The sequence below is a fragment of the Rattus rattus genome, chromosome 2 (assembly GCF_011064425.1).
Source record: "Rattus rattus isolate New Zealand chromosome 2, Rrattus_CSIRO_v1, whole genome shotgun sequence".
Classification (NCBI taxonomy): domain Eukaryota; kingdom Metazoa; phylum Chordata; class Mammalia; order Rodentia; family Muridae; genus Rattus; species Rattus rattus.
In genome coordinates this window covers 94,935,158-94,957,933 of record NC_046155.1, presented here as the reverse complement: position 1 = coordinate 94,957,933, position 22,776 = coordinate 94,935,158, and the positions used below count along the sequence as shown (strand labels likewise).

General features: G+C 47.9%; 1 protein-coding gene across 5 annotated transcripts in view; it reads right to left on the bottom strand.

Moving 5' to 3' along the window:
* The window catches only part of Tenm4 (teneurin transmembrane protein 4), a 477,470-nt gene that overhangs the window by 340,904 nt on the left and 113,790 nt on the right, over nucleotides 1–22,776 (bottom strand). For all 5 annotated transcript variants that reach the window (XM_032892953.1, XM_032892955.1, XM_032892951.1 and 2 more), the window contains 2 exons: nucleotides 18,150–18,437; nucleotides 14,559–14,828 (listed from right to left, as the gene is read on the bottom strand). In XM_032892953.1, coding sequence (XP_032748844.1) covers nucleotides 14,559–14,828; nucleotides 18,150–18,372 — 493 coding nt within the window. In that variant the 5' untranslated portion in view covers nucleotides 18,373–18,437. The remainder of the gene's footprint in view (nucleotides 1–14,558; nucleotides 14,829–18,149; nucleotides 18,438–22,776) is intronic.

Genomic DNA, 22,776 nt, shown 5'->3' with positions numbered 1-22,776 from the left:
ATATAAGCAACCAACACCATTCTATACTCTGGTTTCAGACAATTTTGTGACTTAGAGTAGATGAAGCCAAAGACAAGGACACCCCGGGGTCAGTTCTGAATTCAGACAAAACCCAAAAGCATCGTCCAAACCACAAAGCATCAAACAGCTCCCACGCTGCCTTGTATTAGAGACAGCTGCTTCTTCCCATGGTTCTGTGGCAGTTCTTCCTCGATTGGCTGGCTGCTGGCCACTAAGCGCTGTTCCCAGCACTGAGGTGTCCTTCTGCAGGGCTGTTACTTGGGGTGGGGGGGCAGCTGTCCACTGTCTTCTCTGAACTATGAGCCTTAGGCTGAGACCACCCCTGGCTTCCTGCAGCTATGCACAGCTAGTCCACTGCATAGTCAAAAGGAAGAGTCCTGCACTGCTCTGCCCAGCTTAATCCACCTACTCCCACACACCTAGGAATGCGTTCCTACTGTGAGATTCATTTAAATACAAGTCACTTTCTTCAAAGAGATGTCATTTCGCCTCTTCTTCCCTTATTCCTTGTACCAGCATCTAACTAAAACCAATAGCCACTGGTTAAGAGTGTCTGTAAACACTCAAACAGAAAACAGAGAGTGTTGAAAAACTTCAGCGCTGTCCTGAGCTAACCCACAGTAGACCTGACATTGCATCCTTAGCGAATTCTTCAGCCTGCAAGGATGATCCTGACTAGTGTCTGGGAACCGGCTTATAAATAGCCCCTCCCTGAATCATAAGAGTGACTCACAGTGTCCGGACTGCTCAATGTGCTCGTGTTAAACACCTGCATTGTTTCTGAGTCTGGAATTTGGGGTGTTACCTAGATGACCAATTCCCTGATCAAAAACTGGGGTTCTGGGTTTCTCCTGCACTCTCTTGGAAGATGGCACTATGTGGATGCCCTTACAACTCACAAGCACTTGTCACCAGGAAAGGGAAGCTTGGAACTGGCTTCCTCCTCACTCTGCCCCATATACTTTCTCTGTGGATGCTTTGCTTCTGGTTCTCTTTAGGATCATAAATTTTGGCAGTGAATCCTGCTGTATACTGGCCCCACCAGGGTGTCACTGAACTGTGGGTGTGTCCCAACATCTGCTCCAAGTTCTAATTTCACTGTCAGATTTCAGAGACAGGTGATGATCGAGCCATTGATGGAATACATGTACTGAAGAGCTATTGTGAGTCATTCTGCGCTTTCTAAAGGTGAATAACAACGGCCAGGCCACTGGGGCAGATTTCTAAGCCCTTTTAAAATCCTGGGGGTATATGTGACATAAATATTTTCTGCAAATACAATCCGTCCCTTAGCAGCACTAACAGCAGTGCTGAAGTTCTGAGTGCGAAGATGGAGGATACAGTCAGGAAGAAGGCAACTCCTGTGTGACAGGAGGAGTAGGGCCTAGAAAAACCTGTATCAAGATTAACATAAGACATCAGTCATCAGAGAGAGGCTGGAATTCCTTCCCCACCTGGTCTATCCGTAAAGAACAGGCCATGACTGGAAACCGCCCATGAAATACAAATGTGGGAAGGACAGGTGGTAGGGAAATGACCTATGAGGGGTCAGGAGTCCCTGTGGCCCTGCTCTTTTGAGAGCATACTCTTGCCTCAGCTTCCCGGCTCACTCCTTTCTTAATAACTGTCTCCATTTCTACTTCTGAGTCAAGGTACAAGAGCCTGGAAAGTTCAGGTACTCTGGGACTCGGTTTTTAACACTTGGGGTGTAAGCACACACTCTCTCTTGGAGGCCAGGTGAGGGATGCCTGGAGGTGCCTGGATTCTAATTGCTGCCTGACTTGGGCCTCCAGCCCATGTGTTTCCCACTTGAAGCGGCTTCTGCATTTTCACAACCCACTTCACACCCAAGATGGCTCTTCTCTCCTCCGTCTTCCACCTTTACAAGGAGCTAGAATCACAAACAATTTCCTTCTTGTTTATACCCTGCTTTGAACCTGGGTTGTTCCACGCACTTACTTCCGCAAAAGCAATTTATTTTGTAGTTAGGGTTCTACAAAACTAAGTGTAGCAAACTCATTTAGGAGCCAGGCTGTAGAGTCGGGGTGGAGAGACGACTCCTCTTCAGTGCTCGGAACACAAAGGGGTTGCCTATTTATTTGAAGGGAAGTGCGTTTCTTAAATGAGATGGCTGTTTCTCACGGAGCAGCCTGGGAGAAGAGTCCTGGAGAAAAACCAGGCTTGTTGGAGCCCTTACACTTGGCCCGGGTACCTGGGAATCATCCCTGGAATAAGAGCCAAGCTGACTGGCTGCCAGATGGAACCATGAGTAGCCATGCGTGGGTGTGGAGTCAGAGAGGCCTGGAGTTGAATCCCATCTCTGCCTCAATCCAGATGTGTGATCTGTGAGCACTTCTACCCAGAGAGGAGCCTCATAGCTACCTCTTAGGATCCTGAAAATGTTAAACAATGTCATAATCCACGAGGTGCTGTGCAATTAATAATCAGAGTATGTACCCACACGGCACCTCCTATGTGCCAAATGGTACGACCCACTAAGACTTTCTTCACTCACTCAATCCTTACAACTTTCCTGTGTGGTGGAGAACAACATTGACTCATCTTTATAGACAAGAAAACAGAGGGATGGAGAAACTAAGAGACTTTGCCTTGCAAGATAGGCCAGCATGTGGAGAAAGTGATGGGGTTCAAATCCAGACAACAGGGCTCCAGAGTCTGAGCTAAATGTGGCTCACTATGTTTTTCTAGAAAGGTAAGTCTGGTATACCTATATCATTTTAACCTGCAAAAGCATTGGTAGTCATTTGTTCAAATCTTTTTGTATTCCTGTCTCCTTGAACCAATACAGTTAGTGGCTCAGGCTTTGGATTTAGACAGCTCTGGCTTAGACATGAACTCTGGGACTTCCTGTCTGGCAAATTCTTAAAACTTTTAAGATCTCATTTTAACTGTTTATAAAATGCTAATAACAAATGGCTTTACAAACTGACTGGGGCAACGGAATGAAAGAAAGCGCCCGCAGTGCCTGGCTTGCTGTAAATGCACCGGATAGATAACAAGTATTAGTGACACCTTTATTAACCAACATAGAGTTTATGAGCAAGAGGGAGAGGGAAGGGCAGGAAGGAGAGAGAGGAAATAGTTAACCTCAGTGGATTAGTGACTGTTTCGCATTGCTCTGACCAAAATACCTCAAACAGACAACTTAAGGGCAGAATGGATAATCTTCAATCATGGTTTTAGAGGCTTGAGTTTACCCTAACAAGGAAGGCTTTGCAGAACAATTCACATCGTGGTGGAGAGGAAGCAGAGAGCATTACTCAAGGCTAGGGATGAAATACCTCACAAACCCACCCTGAAGTGAACCACGCCACTCGGTCACACTTCACTCCCCAGTGTTACAGAACCTCCCAGATCATGTCATGGTCTTCATGCCAAACATTCAGAACATGAACCTCCTGGGAACATTTCTGATTAAATGCATAATGAGTGGTGTTAATGGCAGTCTATGCACCTGTCTAGTGCTATGATAAACACCACAAACAAAAGTAACTTAGGGAGAGAAGGGTTTATTTCAGCTTATGCTGCCACACCACAGTCCATCATCAAAAGAAGCCGGGGTAGGAAGCAGAAGCTGGTTACTGGCTTGTTCCTCATGGCTTGCTCAGCCTGCTTTCATGAAGCACCCAGGACCAACAGCTCAGAGATGGCAGTCCCCACAGTGAACTGGGCCCTCCCACATCAATCATTATCCAGGAGAATGTCTCATGGGGTTGCCCGCAAGCCTATCTCCTGGGGGTATTTTCTCAGTGGAGGTTCCTGTCTCTCAGATGGCTCTAGCTTGTGCCAAGTGGATCTAAGACTATCCAGCACAGCACCTTTGCTGGTTCTCCCAGAGTCCTTACCCGCTGGGGTGAAGCGCTCTACCTGCAGGTGTGGTCAAATAGACCTTCTTGGTGCTCATGGAGGTCTACCAGGATCCTCAACTGTTTGTCTTTCTGTTTTTCTTTCCTTGCCTCCTCCTTCCTTCTGGAAGCATGGCTTCTCTCTAGTTGGCAGGAACCCAATGAGGAGGCCTACTGAGTAAAGGCCAGGGATGTCCCTGGAGCTCCCTGTGAAGGGCTATCTAGCAGGGCAGCACATCGCCTTTCTTCTGCGTCTTACCTTCGCCTCATTTCACTTTGCCACCACTACCCTGAAATTATACCTCCAAAACAAGGCACGGGCTCGTCTGTCTCTGTGCCTGAAGATCTGTTTTCTAGAAAACTAAGACCAAATCAGTTTTATCTGTACAAGAGGGCAGAAGTTATATATATAAGTAAACTCCATAAACTAGCTCTGATGACTGGTAGGAAACCCTCTAATCCAAGTTTAGCAGCTGGGTCCCTTGATCCTCAATGTTTCAAGCTCATGATTAACTGTTTGAGGCAAGTGCATTCTGAATACAGGTTCCAGCTACATCGGTAGAGTTTCTCTGCTGGGTTGCTCTGTAACTTATACCCAAAGGCAGCTGTCATCTTGAGAGTAAAGTCTCACTAACTGCAGCCTAATGTGAAGCATGCGAGGTCTTTACTTTCTCCCTGGTAAAACTTTGGTTTCCGATCACTTCCACGAGAAAGGCTGCATGCAAGCCAGTGATTCAGCCTTATCCGCCCCATCAGGGAGCCTAGCTTCCCTTTGGCCCATCTCTTAACTCCTTAAGCTTCAGCCATAACAAATGCTAGCTATTTGATAAACAGTACACCCAGCCAGCAGTCAGACACAGCCTCCTCACTGCTGGGGGTGTTCCTCTTCTCTGCATGGCTGCTTCCCTATCAGAGACAGCTGGCCTTGTCACTGAGGGAAGGGTTTGGGGGAGGGCCCCATCCTCTCTAAATCATTTAAGGAGGTTTGTCCTGGCTTTCCCCTGAACCTGGCTCCAGAGATTCCCAAGGCAAACCAGTGTCATCCTGCCCACATCAACCATCACGTATCAAGCCCATATGAGCCCCTTGGGCCCCCTTTACTCTTTGTCTGCCCCGTGTTTCCCCCACACAAGGAGGTCAAAGAATGAAAGCGGTTTCTACTTGGTGGTCCATCTTACCTGGGCAATTAGTGTGAAATTTAATTGTGGTAAGGCTCTAGGGTTTGGGAGATGCTAAACCCACTTGCTATGCTAGCTCGCTACATGTGGTCTTCTTAAATATGTGCCCCAAGGTCCTCTGCGTCACTGTTGTACTGAGCAGAATGGTCCAGGTGGCTTATGACTCACCCAGCCCCCAGGGCAGCACTTCCTGTTTGAGGATGCCTTTCTTGCCACTCTCCCAGCCGTGGCTACCCTTAGGCGTGTTAATCATCTCTTCCCGCTTTCACTTGGGAGGCAGAGAGAGAAGGGAGGACCTGTTCCACAGGCCAGGGATCTGTGTTATCATACAAGTCCAGACATGTTTGAATTAGCCCAATAGATCACAGAGCCCAAAACTCTGCCCAGATGTGCACTCCTTCTCAGGCAGGGGGCCTAGAAATAGAAGGCTAATGGTTCACCCAACATGAAGTGAATCATGGAATTTTTCAGCTAAGAGGTCTTTTAAAAGTAAGGGAATTAACATTTGGAGAATCCAGCTATGTGCTGGGCACTTTCTTTAAGTCTCTTAAAAATCATTTCTTATTTCGTGTGTGTGTGTGTGTGTGTGTGTGTGTGTGTGTGTGTGTGTGTGATGTGAGGGCAAGTATGAATCCACACAGTATATGTGCCACCACATACATGTGGAGGTCAGACAATAACTTGTAGGAGCTGGTTCTCTCCTTCCACTGTGGGTTTAAGAGATCAACCTTGGGTGGATGGGCTAACGTGACAACCACTTTTACCTGCTGAGCCATCTTCTTGGCCCCTTAAACTTGTGGGAAAAAACCTGAAATCTGTAACCATAGATAGATTTTACACAGTGACTTAGTACATATGATTTGTGTACAGTTTGGCTCTGGGCTGTGTCTTCTTTCCTGCATCTCCCTAGTTCAGTTAGTATTTTAACAATGGCCCTAAGTCACAGAGTTTATTTCACAATTGGTTATCGTGCCCTGATTGGAGAACAGTGCCCTATTTTCTTCATGGATAGACTCCATTTCTACTCTCGTTATATCTTTAGGTAATAGGTACTCATCCCAAAGCTGCAGATTGGGAAACTGAGCCCCATTGAACTTTAGCAATTTGTATAAAATTCCTCAGATGCTATGTGGCTGAGATCCTCCTTCTGGGTCCCTCCGCTGACTGAGATCCCTTAGTACTTCATTTGACTAGCTGGTGCTCAGAGAAGAGAGATAACTAGTGTGGCATCACATGGGGGCTGGTGACAGCCTAGTTCTGAAACCAGACTGTCCCGGATGCTGAGGCCGCACCGGAGCTACGCTCTCCTGAGCAGGAGGCTCTCTTCCCACCACGGGCTCAGGAACCAACTTGCCCTGGACAAAGCAGAGCTTACCCAAGGAGAAAAATGCCTCCCCAATATTTCGGGAAGGAATTCGGTCACTGTGTTGCTTCCACTGGAGTCGAAAGTCATGTTGGCACAAATTAAAGGCAGAAATTCTTGTTTGCTGCGCCTCTCTGCATGCTCACTGGGTCTGAACCAAGTTTTAAGAAAGCAATCCATTTTCATTTAGCAAGGTCAGGCTCACCCCATCCCTTTCTCCTTTCCCAGTTCAGAAACAGGGCACAGCCCTGATTAGCTCTAACCAAGCTTACAAGTGGGAGGGAGGTGGGGAACACCTGTTCCGGATCAGGACTTCCTAACGTCCTCTTACAAGGAACTCCCAAGAAATTGCTAGTGGCCTTCAAACTACAGCTTCCAGATCACAGCGGAGAGCTATAGAGGAGAGGTCCCTTGCCATGCGTGGCTACAGCAGTCGGAGGCCACTGAGCAGAAGAGGAAGGGTTGGAATTATAGCTAAAGGAAGGATTTTTTAGCAAACAGCTGGTACCACATGTCCCCAGGGGAAGCGAGGCGAATGCAAGGCCAGGGTGGGTGAAAAGCAGCAGGATCAGAAAACAAGATGAGCAGCAGAAGGGGAGAGCTGGGATGCTGGGCGGCTGGGGATGGTGGTTCAGGATCAAAGCCACAAACTAGGAGAGAGAGGAAGCACGGAATAGGCCAGTGGCTAAAGAATCCACAGTAGGACCAAAATAGATGTTCTCTTGCCCTAAAGTACCTGGGATTCCTTGCTGGTCACAGGACTGAGTAAGGGAGTCTTTGTGCTGCGAGATCCCTGGGAAGCAGGACAGGGAACAACCCTCAATACTTAGGTGTGCCTGCCTGGTCAGAGTCCTCATCCTTTCTTTCGTGGATTTCTGCCCTAGCACCACACTTTACCCTGTGCCTGCTGCTGCAGTCTACTCTCAAGGCGGCATCCAGAATGATCCCACTCATGCACTAGCGAGCCCCTGCCCATCCTCAGTCAGAATTCTCAGTAGTTCTAGTGCCAGCCTGCACACCTTCCACCCCAGGCCGTCTCTGGCGTGCTCCACGCTTCTACCCACCTGCCCCTTTGTTGCTGTTCAAACAAGCTGTTTGCATTCCACACTAAGGTCCACACTAAGGTCCCTGCAGCTGTCCTTCCCTCTGCTGGTTTTCATTCCACATCCTCACAGCTCCTAGTGTCAATGACAAAACCCCCAGTTCACTGTGTCTACGGAGCCTTCTCTGGCCACCATAGATAAAATTAAAACTCTTCTCCCTCACACCCCGGGACTTGTTCACACAGCGCTTACTGTCTTGACGGTTTAGTTTTCCAACCTGTGACCCTCAGTTCTCCCCATTAAAATGTAATCTCCTTAAGAGTGAGTAATTTTGATGATTGACAGAAGCTCAGTACTTAAAACCATTCCTAGACCATAGCAAGTGCTCAAGGAATAGCATGGAACCGGAAGTATATATTATTTCAGTGAATTCTCATGAGATGTTTGGGCTTGCCAAGAGTGGACTGTGGTATCAAGAAGGTCTGCCCTTGTCTCAGACTCAAGCGTGTTTATATACCAAGTGTTTTCCAAATCTGACATGGGTCAGGGTACCCACTGGCTTGGTAACAAGGACAGGGGACATCAGCAAACACCTAAGGATACTAAAAACACTGTGTCCTTGAGAACAGATAGAAGGCAAACAATTCCAAGCGGACTTTGCTATTGTTTATCCTACAATATACAAACACGTGTGGTTGTAATAAGAAGGCAGAAGCACACGGCTGGAGGGGCTCTCAGGTGGAAACTCCAGCAAGACTGATTCTTCCCTAGTCGGTTTCTGCTGAATGTTGTTTAAGCCTGGTTTGATGATGTTACCTGTGTTTGCTCTCTCTCTCAATCAGGTTATTTTGTTGTCCCTGCTGGATGTTAAAAGCATCTGCTTTGACGACGTTTTGTTACCTATATGCTACTTGCTGTTTGTTCCTTTACTTTTGTTTGCTACAAAACTCGCTCATTTGAAACGGAAAGAACAGTTGCCGCATTCCCCAGACCAACAGAACAGCGCTGAACTCGGTCTTACATCTTCCCACACTTCATCCCCAGATTCCCTGTACGACATGCTTGTCTATTCGGCACACCCTCTGGGGATACCCTTGCTGGCTGTCCACACAGAATGCCCTTCTTTCAATTCCTTTACCTGTTAAATTCCTCCTGATCCTCGAGGCCCTGGCTCTAGCACGTCCTCCGTGGACCCTTCTCAGATGCTTTCTAACTGGACTTTCCTCTTACATTTTTTCTCTAGTTTGGCATAGTTTGAGAGTGGCCTGGTTTGATTTTTATGTCCTGATTGTATGGGAGAGGCTGTAAGTTCATTTGCTTTTCTGGAAGTTTGTAGCGTGGGCAAGGAAATTTATGTCCTAGATATAGCCAGAATTATTTCCCACATCTCACAGTTCATGAGTTGAGCACATTTCTACAACACAGTCATGCCATGGAGTGAAGCTGTCAAGCCACAGAATGACCATGGAATGGTCCATGTCTGGGTTTAAGTCTTGGCGGTGGCTGTCCCTTCCACATGCCACTGAATGCCAGATCAGTGTGCTTGCATGGAAAATGAGAAAAAAAACTCTCTTCTATTCAGTATTACTGAATTCTCTGACTGAACCCAGGTTTTTTTCAGTCTCTTTGAGAACCTGGGGGCTCACGGTGCGCTATGAGTTACATGGTCACCTGCCTGATAAGAGACAAACTCTGAAAATGTGGCTATGTTCAGGAAAGAGTGTGGACGGCCCCCCAAGCAGGAGGGCACTGCTCAGCTTCTAGCCCAGCTATGTGGCTCAACTCTGTTCTGGAAGATGCTGTCTCTCAGGGCAGTAGGTGGAATTGCAGCACTTTGAACATTTCAAACTGACTGATAGATTTTCCCCTAGACCTTGGTAAGAATGAATCTCAAGGGTCTGGGGGCCAGGGAGAGTGGAGGGTGAGCCAAGCAGACTTGGTAAGGAGCACTCTCTTCACATGCCTGGAGATACCCGCCTGTTCTGTGGACTTGATGCCTCATTAGCTTAACTCACAATTTCCTCTTTGATGCCAGACTGTATAATCTTGGGGGTGCAGGGGAAAGACCTGAATTTCTTTCATTTTATTTTCTAAGTGATTTTCTAAGTTGGCGCCTTAGATAAAAGCAGAGAGGCCTCCTAGGCATCTTCCTGCCTACAGGTATGGCTCTGCAGTGGGCTTCTCTGGGAAAACCTCTCTTTCCTGCTCAATCCGACTGTACCAGGCTTCCAGACCCAGGTTCAGAACCTGAGTGAGGGAGAGGATTGACCTCTGCATACTCAGGGAAAGTGAGTAGGTCCTTCCGGGGATCTTTGAGTAAATGGCATAATCAGATGCCTGAATTCAGGATCCCCAGTGGTGGACGGGCTAGCAATACCTCAAAACTGCCATGAAGTTTTATATTTTCAATTTTAAATTATTTTTACTTTCTATGTGCATGTACATACATATCTGTATGGGTTCACATGAGTCTATGGGGGTGCACATACATGTGGAGGCCAGAGGTCAACTGTGGGTATGGTTCCTTAGGCACTGTCTCCCCTAATTTTCTTCTTTTTTGAGATAGTGTCTATCATTGGTCTTGGGCTTGCTAATGGCTAATGGCTTGGGATAGCTATACCGGCTATCCAGTGAGACTTGGGGATCTATGACCCCAGCATTGGAATCACAAGCTTGCCATTGTTCCTGGCCTTTCATTCCTTTCAAATGTTGGTTCTAAGGATGGAAGTCAAGTTCTTATGCTTATGTGGTAAGCTGAGCTGACTGACCGAGCCACCACCCTAGACCTCAGGTTTTATAGTTCTTAACTATGAAGATTAAAGTTACTCTCACTGAGCCCTATTAAGAGCGTAGCTCAGCGGTATTAGTATGTTTACCATACTGTATGACCATCACTCCTGCTATCTCCAGAGCCTTCTCATTCTCCCAATTGGAGCTCTGTAGCCAGTAACAATCACCTACCCCTCATCTTAGGGTTTTACTGCTGTGAGCAGACATCATGACCAAGGCGTGGTGCTGGAGGAGCTGAGAGTTCTAAAACTTTATCTGAAGGCCACTAGGAGAAGACTGGCTTCCAGGCAGCTAGGATGAAGGTCTTAATCCCATGCCCACACTGATACTTCTCTGTTGATCTACTTCAACAAGGACACACCTTCTAATAGTGCCACTCCCTGGGTCAAGCATATACAAACCATCATATAACTTATGCTCCTCCCCCCATCTCTAAAAACTACTAGTGTGTTGCTTTTGAAGCACAGGTTCTGTGGCTCAGAGAAGAGGACCAAGTTGTTCAAGGCTTAACAGCTGGGACTTGGTCCAGGTTTCCCGGGGATGGGGGTGGGACTCTGAAGGCAGTGATTTTTTTTTTTTCCAATCTGGAATATGGCACTGCCATTGTACAGCACCACAGGTGGCTGACTTCCCACTTCTCCCACTGCTGCTCTGCTTCCTACGTTCTAGAATAATGCCTGCCATGCCAGGGACACTCAGCAATCACAAAACAAATGACACATGAATCCACAGGAGAGATTTTTGCCATCCTGCCCCAGGGTTGGGAATGGAGCCCTGATCACATCCTCTGTCTTCTGAAAAACATTTATTGGATGCCTACTGGGTGTCTGTCATGCTGGATCCTCCTTGCTGCCCCCAGCTTGGTGACTCCCTCCAAGGCGCCTGAAGGTTATCTCTGCCTGATGGTCTTGAGGAAGACATGTTTATATTGCTAGTCGATTTTTGTATTTATTTCAATTAAACAGTGACATAAAAGTGGCTGACATTAACTTTCAGGGACAGAAACTGGCTTTAATGGACCCCATAAACATTATTACTGATGGCAGTTGCACACAGCAGCCCTGTGACCTCAGCGGAAGCTCCCACTGCGGTCAATACTGCTGACCGTTACTACTGGCTGGTGCAAGGCTGGAAGTGAAAGGGAGTGCACGTTTCTGTGGCTGGAGGTCACAGGGGTTTATGGGTCAACCCTTTACATTTATCAGGAGGTCCCCCTTGAGAACTCGGATTCACATTGCCGCTGTTCTTAAAGGAGAGATCCCCAAACTCCCTGTGACTCAGATGGATGCAGACAAAGGACAGGAGAAGTCCATGTTCCAATCAAAGCTTTGTCAACATGCAGAGAGTTGCCATCAAGTTAGTTGACTTTTGTTTGTGGAGGGTTTGTTTTCCCATCTGGAGAATGGGAATGCCATTGCAGTGCTATGGGGACTAGAGGCTAGCACATGTGTGCACTGGGGCCCTAGGCAAGTGCTGATTTCCCCTATTCCTAAGCAGTGGCCTCACTGTGATGGGATGAGTAACTAACACATCCAGTATATTCAATCCCTCCTCCTCTGATGGGATCCAAGCTCTCTTCAGAGAAAATGGAGAGGTCTACGGGGTGGATGGTTGAGTGGCAGAGGATGGGATGGTGGAGGGTCAGATGGGAAGGGAAGAGAGAAGAGGATCCTGGAGAGAACAGACTCTGTGGATAGGGCCTGGCCTCGTTTCAGCCAGGCACACAGTACTGTGCCCTTTAGTTCTCTGACCCTCAGTTTCCTCACCTAAGCAACAATTCTATGAACCTCATCAATGAATAATAGCAAACCAGTCTGAGGGTCACCATCTTTATTCGAGCTGGAGTATAAAACAGCCATTAATGAAACTTCCCGATGGAGTCAAGGCTCCAGAGAGTTTGGAAACCTGCAGGGTGTCTGCTTTGGGAGTCCAGGCCTGAAGGAGATGCAGAAATCAGAGGTCCTTTGTTGGATCCCCTTCCACTCCTCTGCCTGACCATTGCCTCTGAGTATAGCTGCCTCAGAGCTCTAAGTGGAGCTTTAAGGTCTGAGAGGAGATGGAAAGTGGGGGTGGGGCATAAGGGGAACCAGCAACCAACCTCCTGGCCCCACTATCTGCAGACTCATCAGATATGTCATTATCACCCCAACAGAGGCTTAATTCAGCTGTAATTCAGCTCTCAGGGATATACAATAACGTGTGTCTTGCTCTGTCATGACTTTATAGAAAACGATCCTTTATCACCATAGCAAGAAGCCCTCCAAAGAACAGGCAATCCTCGTATTTGCTACACAGAAAATTCAACAGAATAACTAGAGCTAACAGAGTTAAGATTTTAGATTGGTAAAAGGGCCAGAGTTCTAATTCCATCGAGCATGTGAGCCAGGCAGATTTCTTGGCTTTTGTGGCTACAGTTCCGATTCCTGCAATGGCTGTAATAAAATCGACTTCAAAGAGTTGAAGAGGCAGTAAATGAGCTCCCGTGGCTGACGTGCTCAGCCATGCTTGGGCACTGAGAATCAGGAACCGTGGTTAACTCTCTCTAGCCCTCTCACTTTCCCCTTCAGCACACCAGCATTAGACAGCCCGAATCCCGGGTCTACAAGGCTTGAACGTCCTTCAGCTCAGCTCTTATAGAAGGCAGCTATCAGAACACTGCCCCCTCCCAGATGAGCTGAGAATAAAGGGGTCTGTGGTTAAAGACTTATCAAGCGTGCTACCTACAAATGCTGGTAATTAATCCATCAGGAGGCATGTTAATTTAAAGGTTCTGAGAAGTCCTGGACAAGAGAAACTGGTTGAAGCTTGTTTAATGTTCCCTCACTGTGACGTCATCGCAAAAATACTTTCCCTCTTCTCATTTAAGAGCTCAGAAAATGAGGAGTATGGACCTCATTTAAATTAGGTGGGGAGAGTGAGGGCTGGAAAATAACACAGCCAATGCCATACCCCAGACCAGTGATGGAGTAGATAGTTTCTGTTCTCCCAACTAGAGATCATTTTCTCTGAGTGACCCTGCCGTTTAAACTAGTGCTGTGGTTCTGTGTACTGAGAGCTAGGGAGAGTCAGGGCAGTCAGCTCAGACTGGGCCTCGTGGCAGATGAAGGTGTACAAGTTACCCACTGTGGAAGGGAAGATCCACAGGGGCTGAGGTCACAGGACCCTCCCTGGAGTTGGGGGGTAGGGTGACACTGTCATGTTAGTTCTTAGGCCCTGCCTCTCCTTAACTCCTACAAAGAATTCAGGACCTAGAGGGCAGAAGAGACACCTGGAATCCTGCTGCAGCTGGCTCTTTAAGGAGCTGAAATCCTCTACGAGGTTCTGACTGCCCTGGTCAGCTGCCTGGTCTCTAATCTGGGCTTTGATCTTCTGCAGCTCAACTGGAGCTGTCTTGTTAAAGGGGCTAAGCCCTCATCCCCTACCCAGATGCTGGCTGGGAGTCGAGGTTTAGAGCATTAGTGCATTTAGAGCTCGTAGCCAGTAGGGGGCACTGGCACCTGGCTGGCTTTTCTCATTCTGACTTTTTAAAAAGCAACCTCCCGTGTTGCACTGCCAGTTATCGTAATGAACACACATTCCCGGCTGAACATCTCAGAAACAGGTCTCCCCAGGTGGGGCTGTTTTAAGCTTTACCAGTCTCTCCGAGGTCCCAGCATTGGTCTACAGTAGACCCCTCCACAGGGCTGACGTGGAGGGGCAAACCCCATTGTGCTTTTGTGGCACATTTTTATGCTGCACATTTCCTGACTCCAAGACTTTGGGTTCCTGGACATACAGTCATGTAAACCTTTTCCTCCTAACAGGAACTTTGAAACCTTTGAGCTCTATGTCCCCTACATTCCAAATGTCAAGTCGTTCCCATTTGACAGTCTTGGCCCATAATCCTTCTGAGCAACAGAAGGCAATGGGGCAGGACAGGAGATTGTCTAGGAGTGCCGAGCATTCATGCTAGAGTCTTAGAGCAGAGCCGGTCCCTCTGGACTCCACAGGGAACCAGCTCTCCCAGGGGAATGGTTACCAACATCCATACCGTCTGCTCCCTTACCTTGTAAGTAATAACCCAGCCCTTTAGCCCTGCCCTAGTCTGGACCAAAAGTGCAGCGACCCCTCTCTGACATGTCACTGAGGGGTGGGTATTTCATGTGACCCTGCCAAAGGCTCTGACTTTTGCCCACTGAGGGCAAAGCAATTTTTCTTCAGCTTCACCAGCGCTCCAGTGATGGAGGAGGAAATCAATATTATAATTAAAACCGTGCCCTGGTAACCGGGGTAACCACGGGCCAGGTGAGCCACTCACCGGTTTCGGTGTTCTCATGCTCTGTGTCCGTGAGTGTGAGGTTGGAGTTAGCCCGGCTAGACAGGCAGGAACTTCGCCCTGACCGAGTGCTCCGGCCCCACAGGCGTACTGGGTGTTCAGGGGACAGCACAGTGTCTGCTTCCAGGTCTGCATCAGAGCTGGCCCCCATGGAATAGCCACAGTGTGGGAGGCTGATATCTGTTCTGTAGAGGGTCCCATGAGGGGGCGTCATCTCTCCCAGTCCCAGTTCTCGAAGAGTGAAATTAGTGCCTGAGAGGAAACAAGATAATCATGGGGAAGGTGCTGGGAAAATTTTCGAAACCAGAAGTCCCTTTCCCCTGGATTCACAGCTGCACTCACTGTATTTTGACTCATGGTATTGGTTCCAGCCACTTCCTCTGCCTGTAGGGCTCTTTTTACCCCTCCTTCTCTAGCCAAGTGCTGCCTGCATGTAAAAGCTGATTCGAACTGCCTTCCTCTGGGAAAGCTCTTCTTTATCCACCTCTACTTGTCCATAGTTCACTGTCTCCTGCACCCAGGTCCCCCTGGGAGATGCCTGGCCCTGGTGCTATTAGATGGTAGAGTTTCCTGCCGCTTCTGCTGAAGGTGGCCTCTACACAGGCTGATACTTGGTCTTGTCTAATCTCTAAATTTCCATGTCTCCAGCCAAATACAGGATCTTCAAGGCACTCAGTTTAACATTATCTGTTAAATTGCATTGGGGACTCGTCAACAAGTCCCGAACAGGACATGACCTCTTGGGTGAGCCCTGCTTAGGTTCCTGGGACCAGGAGTGCCTCTCTGGCCTGGCGAGTGGAACCTGGAATGGGGGAGAGTTCAGAAGCTAGCACAGCCATGATCTGAGGCGAAAGTCGTGAAACCTTTCCTTACTGGTGGGTGAAGAATGTGTTCAGTATCAGCAGCCCCTCGTGCCTCCGCTCCTCTGCCCTGGCTACTGTAGCCACTTCCATCCCGCCCCCTCTCCATGATCTCCCTAGATCCAGCTGCCAAACAAATAGTTTCCCATCAGCAGGTCCTGTGCCTCAGGGACCTCTGGGCTCTGCTCAGTGGCCAGGCAAATGTTCTGATTGGCTGGGATGTGGGCCAGACCAGATGTTCCGTACGTCGAATCTCACCCTCTTGTGCCATACTCTACTTTGCTCTCCTGCTTTTTTTTTTCTTCTTAAAAACAAACAAAAACCAACAACCAAAGTGTGCATGGAGCCCAGTTCCCCTATCTCTGTGCAGGTCTCTGCACATTCCCAGTTCTGGCTCCTGTGCACGTGCACGGTCTAACCCTGTTCTGCTCCCACCCAGCCTATATCTGCACTTTACTGGGCTAATCCTCTCAAGAGGGGCTACTTGTGTTATAAAGAATGACTGCTATGCTAAGTGAAAACTCAAATTTATTTTCCATAAACGGCCCGGGCCACACTGATTTCCATATGGCTCCCCACCCCCTCCCCCCATTCCCTTTTAAGCAGACAGAATTGGCATCGATACTAAGTGAGCTGAGGTATCCAGAGACAGAAGGAAGGCAAGGTAAGCCCCAACTCCTAGAGTTCAGGGATCCCGTGAGGCAACTGGTGAGGTGGGAGATTTTTTTTTCATCATGTGCTCCGTCATTCTATGACCTTTGACCTCTTTCCTGAGGAGCCTAAAGCACAGGTTGCCATCCCACCTCCTTCAGCATCTAACTGTAAGATCCCCGATGGCTGTTTACAAACTGGACTGGACAGGCTTGGGGATGACCATGTGTTCTGCACAAGGACCAGAGGGGCCCCTTTGCTATGCCTGGTGTGCTAGGCTTGCATCTGAGCTCAGGCTCACTTAGCTCTCTGCCAAGCATGAGCTGGTCAGGGTTAGGGGAAAGCTTGGGAGGGGTCTTGTCTCTTCCCTTCACTGGGGCTTAGCGGTGACAAGAGCAGGGGGTAGCTGCATCCTTATAAAGTATCAGGGACATGCCAGGCTCTGGTGGCAAGGTATTGTTTACAGTCCTCACTAATCCTCTAGGGCAGCCTGCCATTAGGTAGCATTATCCCGCTGCCCAGGTGAGGATGCCTCGGGCTGCAACAGCTGCAGAGCCAGAATTCAAATCCAGATCTGTCTGATGCCAGAGCTTGAGCTCTTAACCACAAGCTGGGGAAGCTTTTCTTCCAGCCTGAGAGGCAGCCTTGCTGGTGGGACAGCTTTCATGTGGATCAAGGCCTGTGGGAGGGAGTGGAAATGAGGCTAGGTGGTTCTCTCTCTCTCTGTCTCTGTGTGTGTGTGTGTGTGTGTGTGTGTGTGTGTTTGTGTGTGTGTGTGTATTCATGTGAGAGCCCAAGTATGTGCGAGTATGTGTGTGAGTATGAGTATGTGGGCACATGTGTGAGTGTATGTATGTGTGAATGTGGTAAATGTGTGCATGTGTGTATGTGTGTGTGAGTGTATGTGAGCAAGTGTGTGTGTGTGTGTGTGTGTGTGTGTGTGTGTGTGTGTACCCGTGTGTGCTTCTGTGTGCCTGCATGCTCCTCTGACTTGTTTGCTCTTGGGAACATGATTCAATCTAGGCTTGTTGTGAGGATCTAACAGCATTTCTACAACATATCCAAATTGCCTCAGATGTGGCAGATGCTGCCGGTGGTGGGGAGAAGCACATGGCAGAATTCCAGTGCACTGCTCCCGTTTCAAGGGACTATGGTCACCTACCAGGCCTCACAGAGGCCTTGAAGTAGAATAGCAGGCACCTTGGAGGTACCTGAGCAGGAGGTGATCATCCCAGTGGGACGCAGCGACAGTTTAGATGGGCTGGGCCATGGATGGTCTAGGATGGCTGTGGAGAGGCAGGTCTTCTAGGAAGACAAGGGGGGACTGGAAAGGTCTCCTAGTGTCAGGTTGAGGAGCTTGGAGACAGTGCATGGATTCACATTCACGTTTCACTGTGGTTTATGAAAGAGGGTGGCATGAATGGACGGCTCTGGGCTGGTTGGCCACTGAACATATAACAGTGTCCAGGACAGAGTGATGGCAGAGGGAAAGGAGAAGAGGGTTTGGCTGAAAGGTATTCTGGGAAGGGATTCCTAGACGTTGCTGAGGACAGTAAGGAAGAAGTGAGGAAGGAGGCTCTGATACCAGGATGGCTCCTGAATCGCTAAATGTTATAGTCTAACCTTTGCTGCTGCTTCCTCTCAAGGTCACGCAGCTTGACACAGAGAAGGTGCTAAGATATGCGTGTGGAATGAATAAATCCCCAAACTAAGACTAGCATTTGCTTAGCACTTACTTCTATTATCATGCGTACAACTTAAAGGTGTCATCCACCGAGGCCTCCCTCACCAGTCACTGTGATAGGGAGACTGCACATGAGCATATAACACAGGACAGCAAAGTTCAGCAGGAAGCCCAGCCTCCAGCCACCTCTCTAAGGTCAGACAGGTCTGTTCTTGCAATGAACTACCAGCCAGGCTCTTACTAGATCCAGGAGCCAAAGCAGTAGGAACTTGGATTTTTTTCTAGAGGCACCTCCTCCCTGGACAGCTCACCTGCATTTTCACGCAGGCTCACACCTGTGCACATTTGTGTTCAGCCCCCATTTTGGCGTGCACTCACCTGTGCGGCAGAACTCCTCCGACTCCTGTGGTACCATGTCCTTGACGCGGCTGCCGTAGGCTAGGCGAGCATCTTGGTCATATGCCTTCAGGGTCTCGCTGGAGCTGTAGGACTTCTGTGGGCCCTTGCCCTCCTCGCTGTCGGCCGACGAGCTGGTGTAGCGGCGCTCAGCGTCTCGACGCCTGGTCAGCGAGCGATAGGGCTTCCTCTCCTTCACGTCCATGGCCTCTGGCTCACGCTCCTCCACATCCACAAACTGGGCCCTTGCCGCACTCAGGGCTGAGTGGTCTGCAGTGGGGAAAACCAAAGAAAGACTGAGCCCCTGATCTGGGCCGAAGAGACAATGCCAGGATCTATCCTGCACTCAACATATTCTTGGATCAAAGTGACTTGTGAACTAGGCTTGCAGGGTGTGGGCAGGCTCCCTCATTAACTGACAGTCAGCAGCATAGGGTATTGGCACTTGGTGCCTCTCATGAACAATCCTCTTTCTGTTACTTGGCCTATTTGAGGATGTGTCATGTTCTCCCCTAGGGCTGGGGATTAATGGTGCCCAGAGACCACAGGGCACCTAGTAATGGCTGGAGGTAGGAACTGCGTCCATGCTATTCCCATCTTATCTGCTGAAAGAGGGCCTAACCCTGAACTTAGGGGCTCTTTGGGAATCTGAGAAATGATTGACTATAGGCAGGACAGGAAGTAAACATTTCTTCAGTTATCTCACTAGATCACAGTAGGTGTGCGGGTATTATTACTGTATCCGGTAACAATCTCCATAAGGATTTAAATAGCGGCCAACTTTACATTCCCACCAGCAGTGTGTCAGGGTTTTCTCTTGTCTATATCCTCACCAGCACTTGTTATCTGTCTTCTCAGTGTCTTGCCATTCTGCCTACATATTAACACTGCATTGAATTCAATCTTACCTAGTCAGAAATGCAGTGGCTTTATTGCTCTAGACTGGCATGTCATCTGAAAGTGTTTCCCTTAATGGCATCTGCATTCTCCTTCTGGAGTCTCTCTTTAGCTCTGGGACACAAGCACAACCTCTCCCCATTCTTGAAAGGGTCGGGAGTTCAGTCTCTGAGGAAAGCTGTCTATCATTCAAATGATCAACAAATGAGATGGTTTGTTTTTCTCGAAGCCTCTAACCTCTTCAGTTCTGGCTTCCCCTTGTCCAATTTGTCAGATCAACACCGGCATACGAAACATTCTCCTCTTTGCTGTTTCGCTCAAGGAGTAGCCAAATAGGAGCTCTCTGGTAAATGGAACGCACCTGAACTCTCTGCCTGGCCAGACTTTGCCAGCAAGGTTGCTGCTCAGTGCCTGTCCATGATGCAGTTGGTGGGTGGGGCTTAGGGATGCTTTCTGAAATTTTAAAACAAGCTGGGCTGGGAATTTAAATTTTGAAACACAATATGAATTTTAAGATATATGTTTCACATTTTGATTTTAAGTTATGTTGCAGGCCAAACAAAACCCAGTGGTAGTCCGGATTTGGTCTGAGGATTAGCAGATTGCCTGTGGTCACTGGCTTTGGCATCAGCCCTTCAGTTCTTCCCTCCTAAGAGCTCAAAGGCGCTCTCCAGGGTAGCTCTTAGCTCTACTCCAGAGCCCTGTAGGCCAACAGGTCAACCCTATGCCCTAAGCAGGACACCACAGTCACTTTTCAAGGAGATGATCTGGAGTTAGCACTCGATGTAATAGTATGCATCCACTTTGGATGTATTATGAATTCTGATTGCTCACTATAGACTTTCCCCAGCATTTCCCGGCACTGTTCAAAGCACAGATATTTGTGATTTCATTAGTGTTGTATAAAAGCCATGGAGTATAAAATGAGACTATTTTCATGAACTTTGAAGCATTCAGTTTCCAACCTTGGCACACGTCATGAGTCAGTAGTAGCAAAGCTGGCAATATGAGAGAGTCCAAAATTGTACCTTGATGCAGCTAAATGGAGTGGATTTCTTGGGGTCTTGGTTCTCAAAATATGCTTGATAATTGGGCAGTGGATTGACCTAGGTCACACAAGAATCAAGTTACATGACTAAAGCCCAAAACTAGGTTCTGAATTCTGCTGTCTTTTAAAAGATATTTACTTTTATTTTATGTGGATGAACATTTTATATACCATGTGCATGGCTGGTGTCTACAGAAGCCATGAGATGGCATTGGATCCCCACATGGTGATTCTAGAAGTCTATTCTGTGATCTTGCCAAGCCTAGAATTTGGCTGTTCTGATATTCACCCTCCCAGTACTGGTGGCCAAGACCATATTCTAGGGGTCCAAGAAGCAAGGCCATAAGGAAGACTAGAGATCATTCATACCTTCTATCCTACGGTACGATTAAAATGCCTTCATTATAATCTTTAGTTTAAAAACCATCTTGCAATGCAGCCCATATACACATTGGTAAGTGAGAATATTTATAGAAGTATGCGACTGGAAGCAGAAAATCTACAGAAGTTACCGCATGGTAACTAATGCTTGCTCATAGTTCCCATGTCAATCTAATATTTTTAAAAATCAATTTTTTTATTCTCTCTCTCTCTCTCTCTCTCTCTCTCTCTCTCTCTCTCTGTGTGTGTGTGTGTGTCTGTGTGTGTCTCTCTGTGCGCGTGCGCGCGTGTGTGCATGTGGGAGGTCTGATTTCCTCAGGGCTGGAGTTATGGGTGGCTGTGAGCCACTAGACATGGTCCCATTGAAAGAGGAACAAGCACTTCTAACTGCTTAGCCATATCTCTAGCCTTTCAATCTTTTTAATTTTTAAACAGAGGCTGATTATAACTCTTTAGATTGATATTATGACCCCAAAATGGTTTTTGACCTACAGCACTGTTCTGGTTTAATTTGGGCAAAGATTTACAGCAACTACTGCATCTGTCCCTTGTGGCTTTCCCAGCTCCAGAGTGCGAGACATGCAGCTGATATGGATAAGCACACAAGAAAGGCTAGCCATCATGAACACGCATGGCTAACACACCTCACAGTCATACCAAGTTAGCACCAACAGTAGCAAATATATTTGTAGTAGAAGCCAATGCTAATTGGGTGCTCGCTTTAACTGCTGTCGTAAGTGATAGCGTGCCAGATCTCCTTGCTAATCCTGCCGTGTGGGTTATGGGACTATGAAAATTTCAGTTGAGGAGGGTGACTCTTATGCCCAAGGTCACACAGCTCTGCTAGAGCCCAAGTTATGCCCAGAGAAATGAATTTGGCACACGGATGTTTGGATCATTTGTAGGATGCTTTTGCTCCCTTTGCGCTGTGCCGGGTGTATTTCCAAAGCCCAGGTCATGCTACTGCTCTGCCCATGCCCCCTTTGCATCCCAGCCTAGCCACTAGGACCAGTCCCATCTTCTTGACCAAAATAAACTTGTAGATTTGGACCATCTCGTTGCATCCCAAGAACCACTTTCATTTCCTTGTGCGAAGTGCTCTCTCCCCACCCCGTTGGACATACTGCCCTTTCCCTGTTCACACAGATAACTAGATACTGGTTTTGAGTCTACTTCTCCCTTCTAAGGCAAGCTTTCATGGTGTTCACAACTGTTCACTGAGTAAATAAGTAAACAGAGGTTTGGTTGGCCTATATTTCCTTCCTTTTAACCCTAACACTTTTGGTGATTCACTTTAGTTGAATATGTAACAACTAACCTAGTTGAATATAAAAACTAAATTAGAGGCAATCCTTTTTTTTTTTTTTCCCCTGGAGCTAAGGACCAAACCCAGGGCCTTGCACTTGCTAGGCGAGCGCTCTACCACTGAGCTAAATCCCCAACCCCCAATTTGTTTTCTGTTTTTTGGGGTTTTTTTTGGGGGGGGTGCTTAGAGGCAATCCTGAAACATGTCCTTTTATGTGCAGTAGTCAGCCTGTGTTCAAAGTAGGTGTCCCTGAACTGATCAGCTGGGCGGCTTTAGACAAGTTAATCAACCTGTCTGTGCTTCATTTTCCTTATCAACAAAGCTTCTTTTGCCTGTTCTGGGATTAAATGTATCAATATATGCCCCCGGCACACAATTAAAGCTCAATATATATTAATTATTAATGTCAGAAGCCCAGTTTTAAAGGGCATAATTGAGAAGGCTTTAACTAGCTGCCAGTTACGATTGAAAAAGGGACACGTCAAAGAACCATCAGCAGCTAAGGCTGCGACACCAGTGGGCGTAATACCTCCGTCTGTCTCTCTTCTGGCTGAGTACAACAGCTTCAAGACAAAGACGGAGGCTGCATGCAAGTTCCTAAGAACAACTCAGACATCCCCAGGCAGAGCAGAGGCAGGGAGAGCCCCAGCACAACATAGCAATTCAGTAAATATTTACTTTTCTGAACAGATAGGGGGTCCGACAGAGTTCACACTTAAATTGGCATTTAGCTGAACGAGAAAGGGATGGGAGAAAAAGGAAGGAGATGGAGAAGAATTTCCTAGAAGCAAGCAGTGACCCAGGGCTCTTGCCAGAGGGATGGGGAGCTTTGCTGGGGAAGGTGTTTACTTCCACCAGTGGCCCTGTGATCCGTGCATGGGTGGAGAACAAGCAGGAGGAAACGCGTTGTTTCAACACTCCTGGTACTTCCTCACCCACGGCTGTGGGCTGTGACTTGAATGTGCTTTGCATCTCTT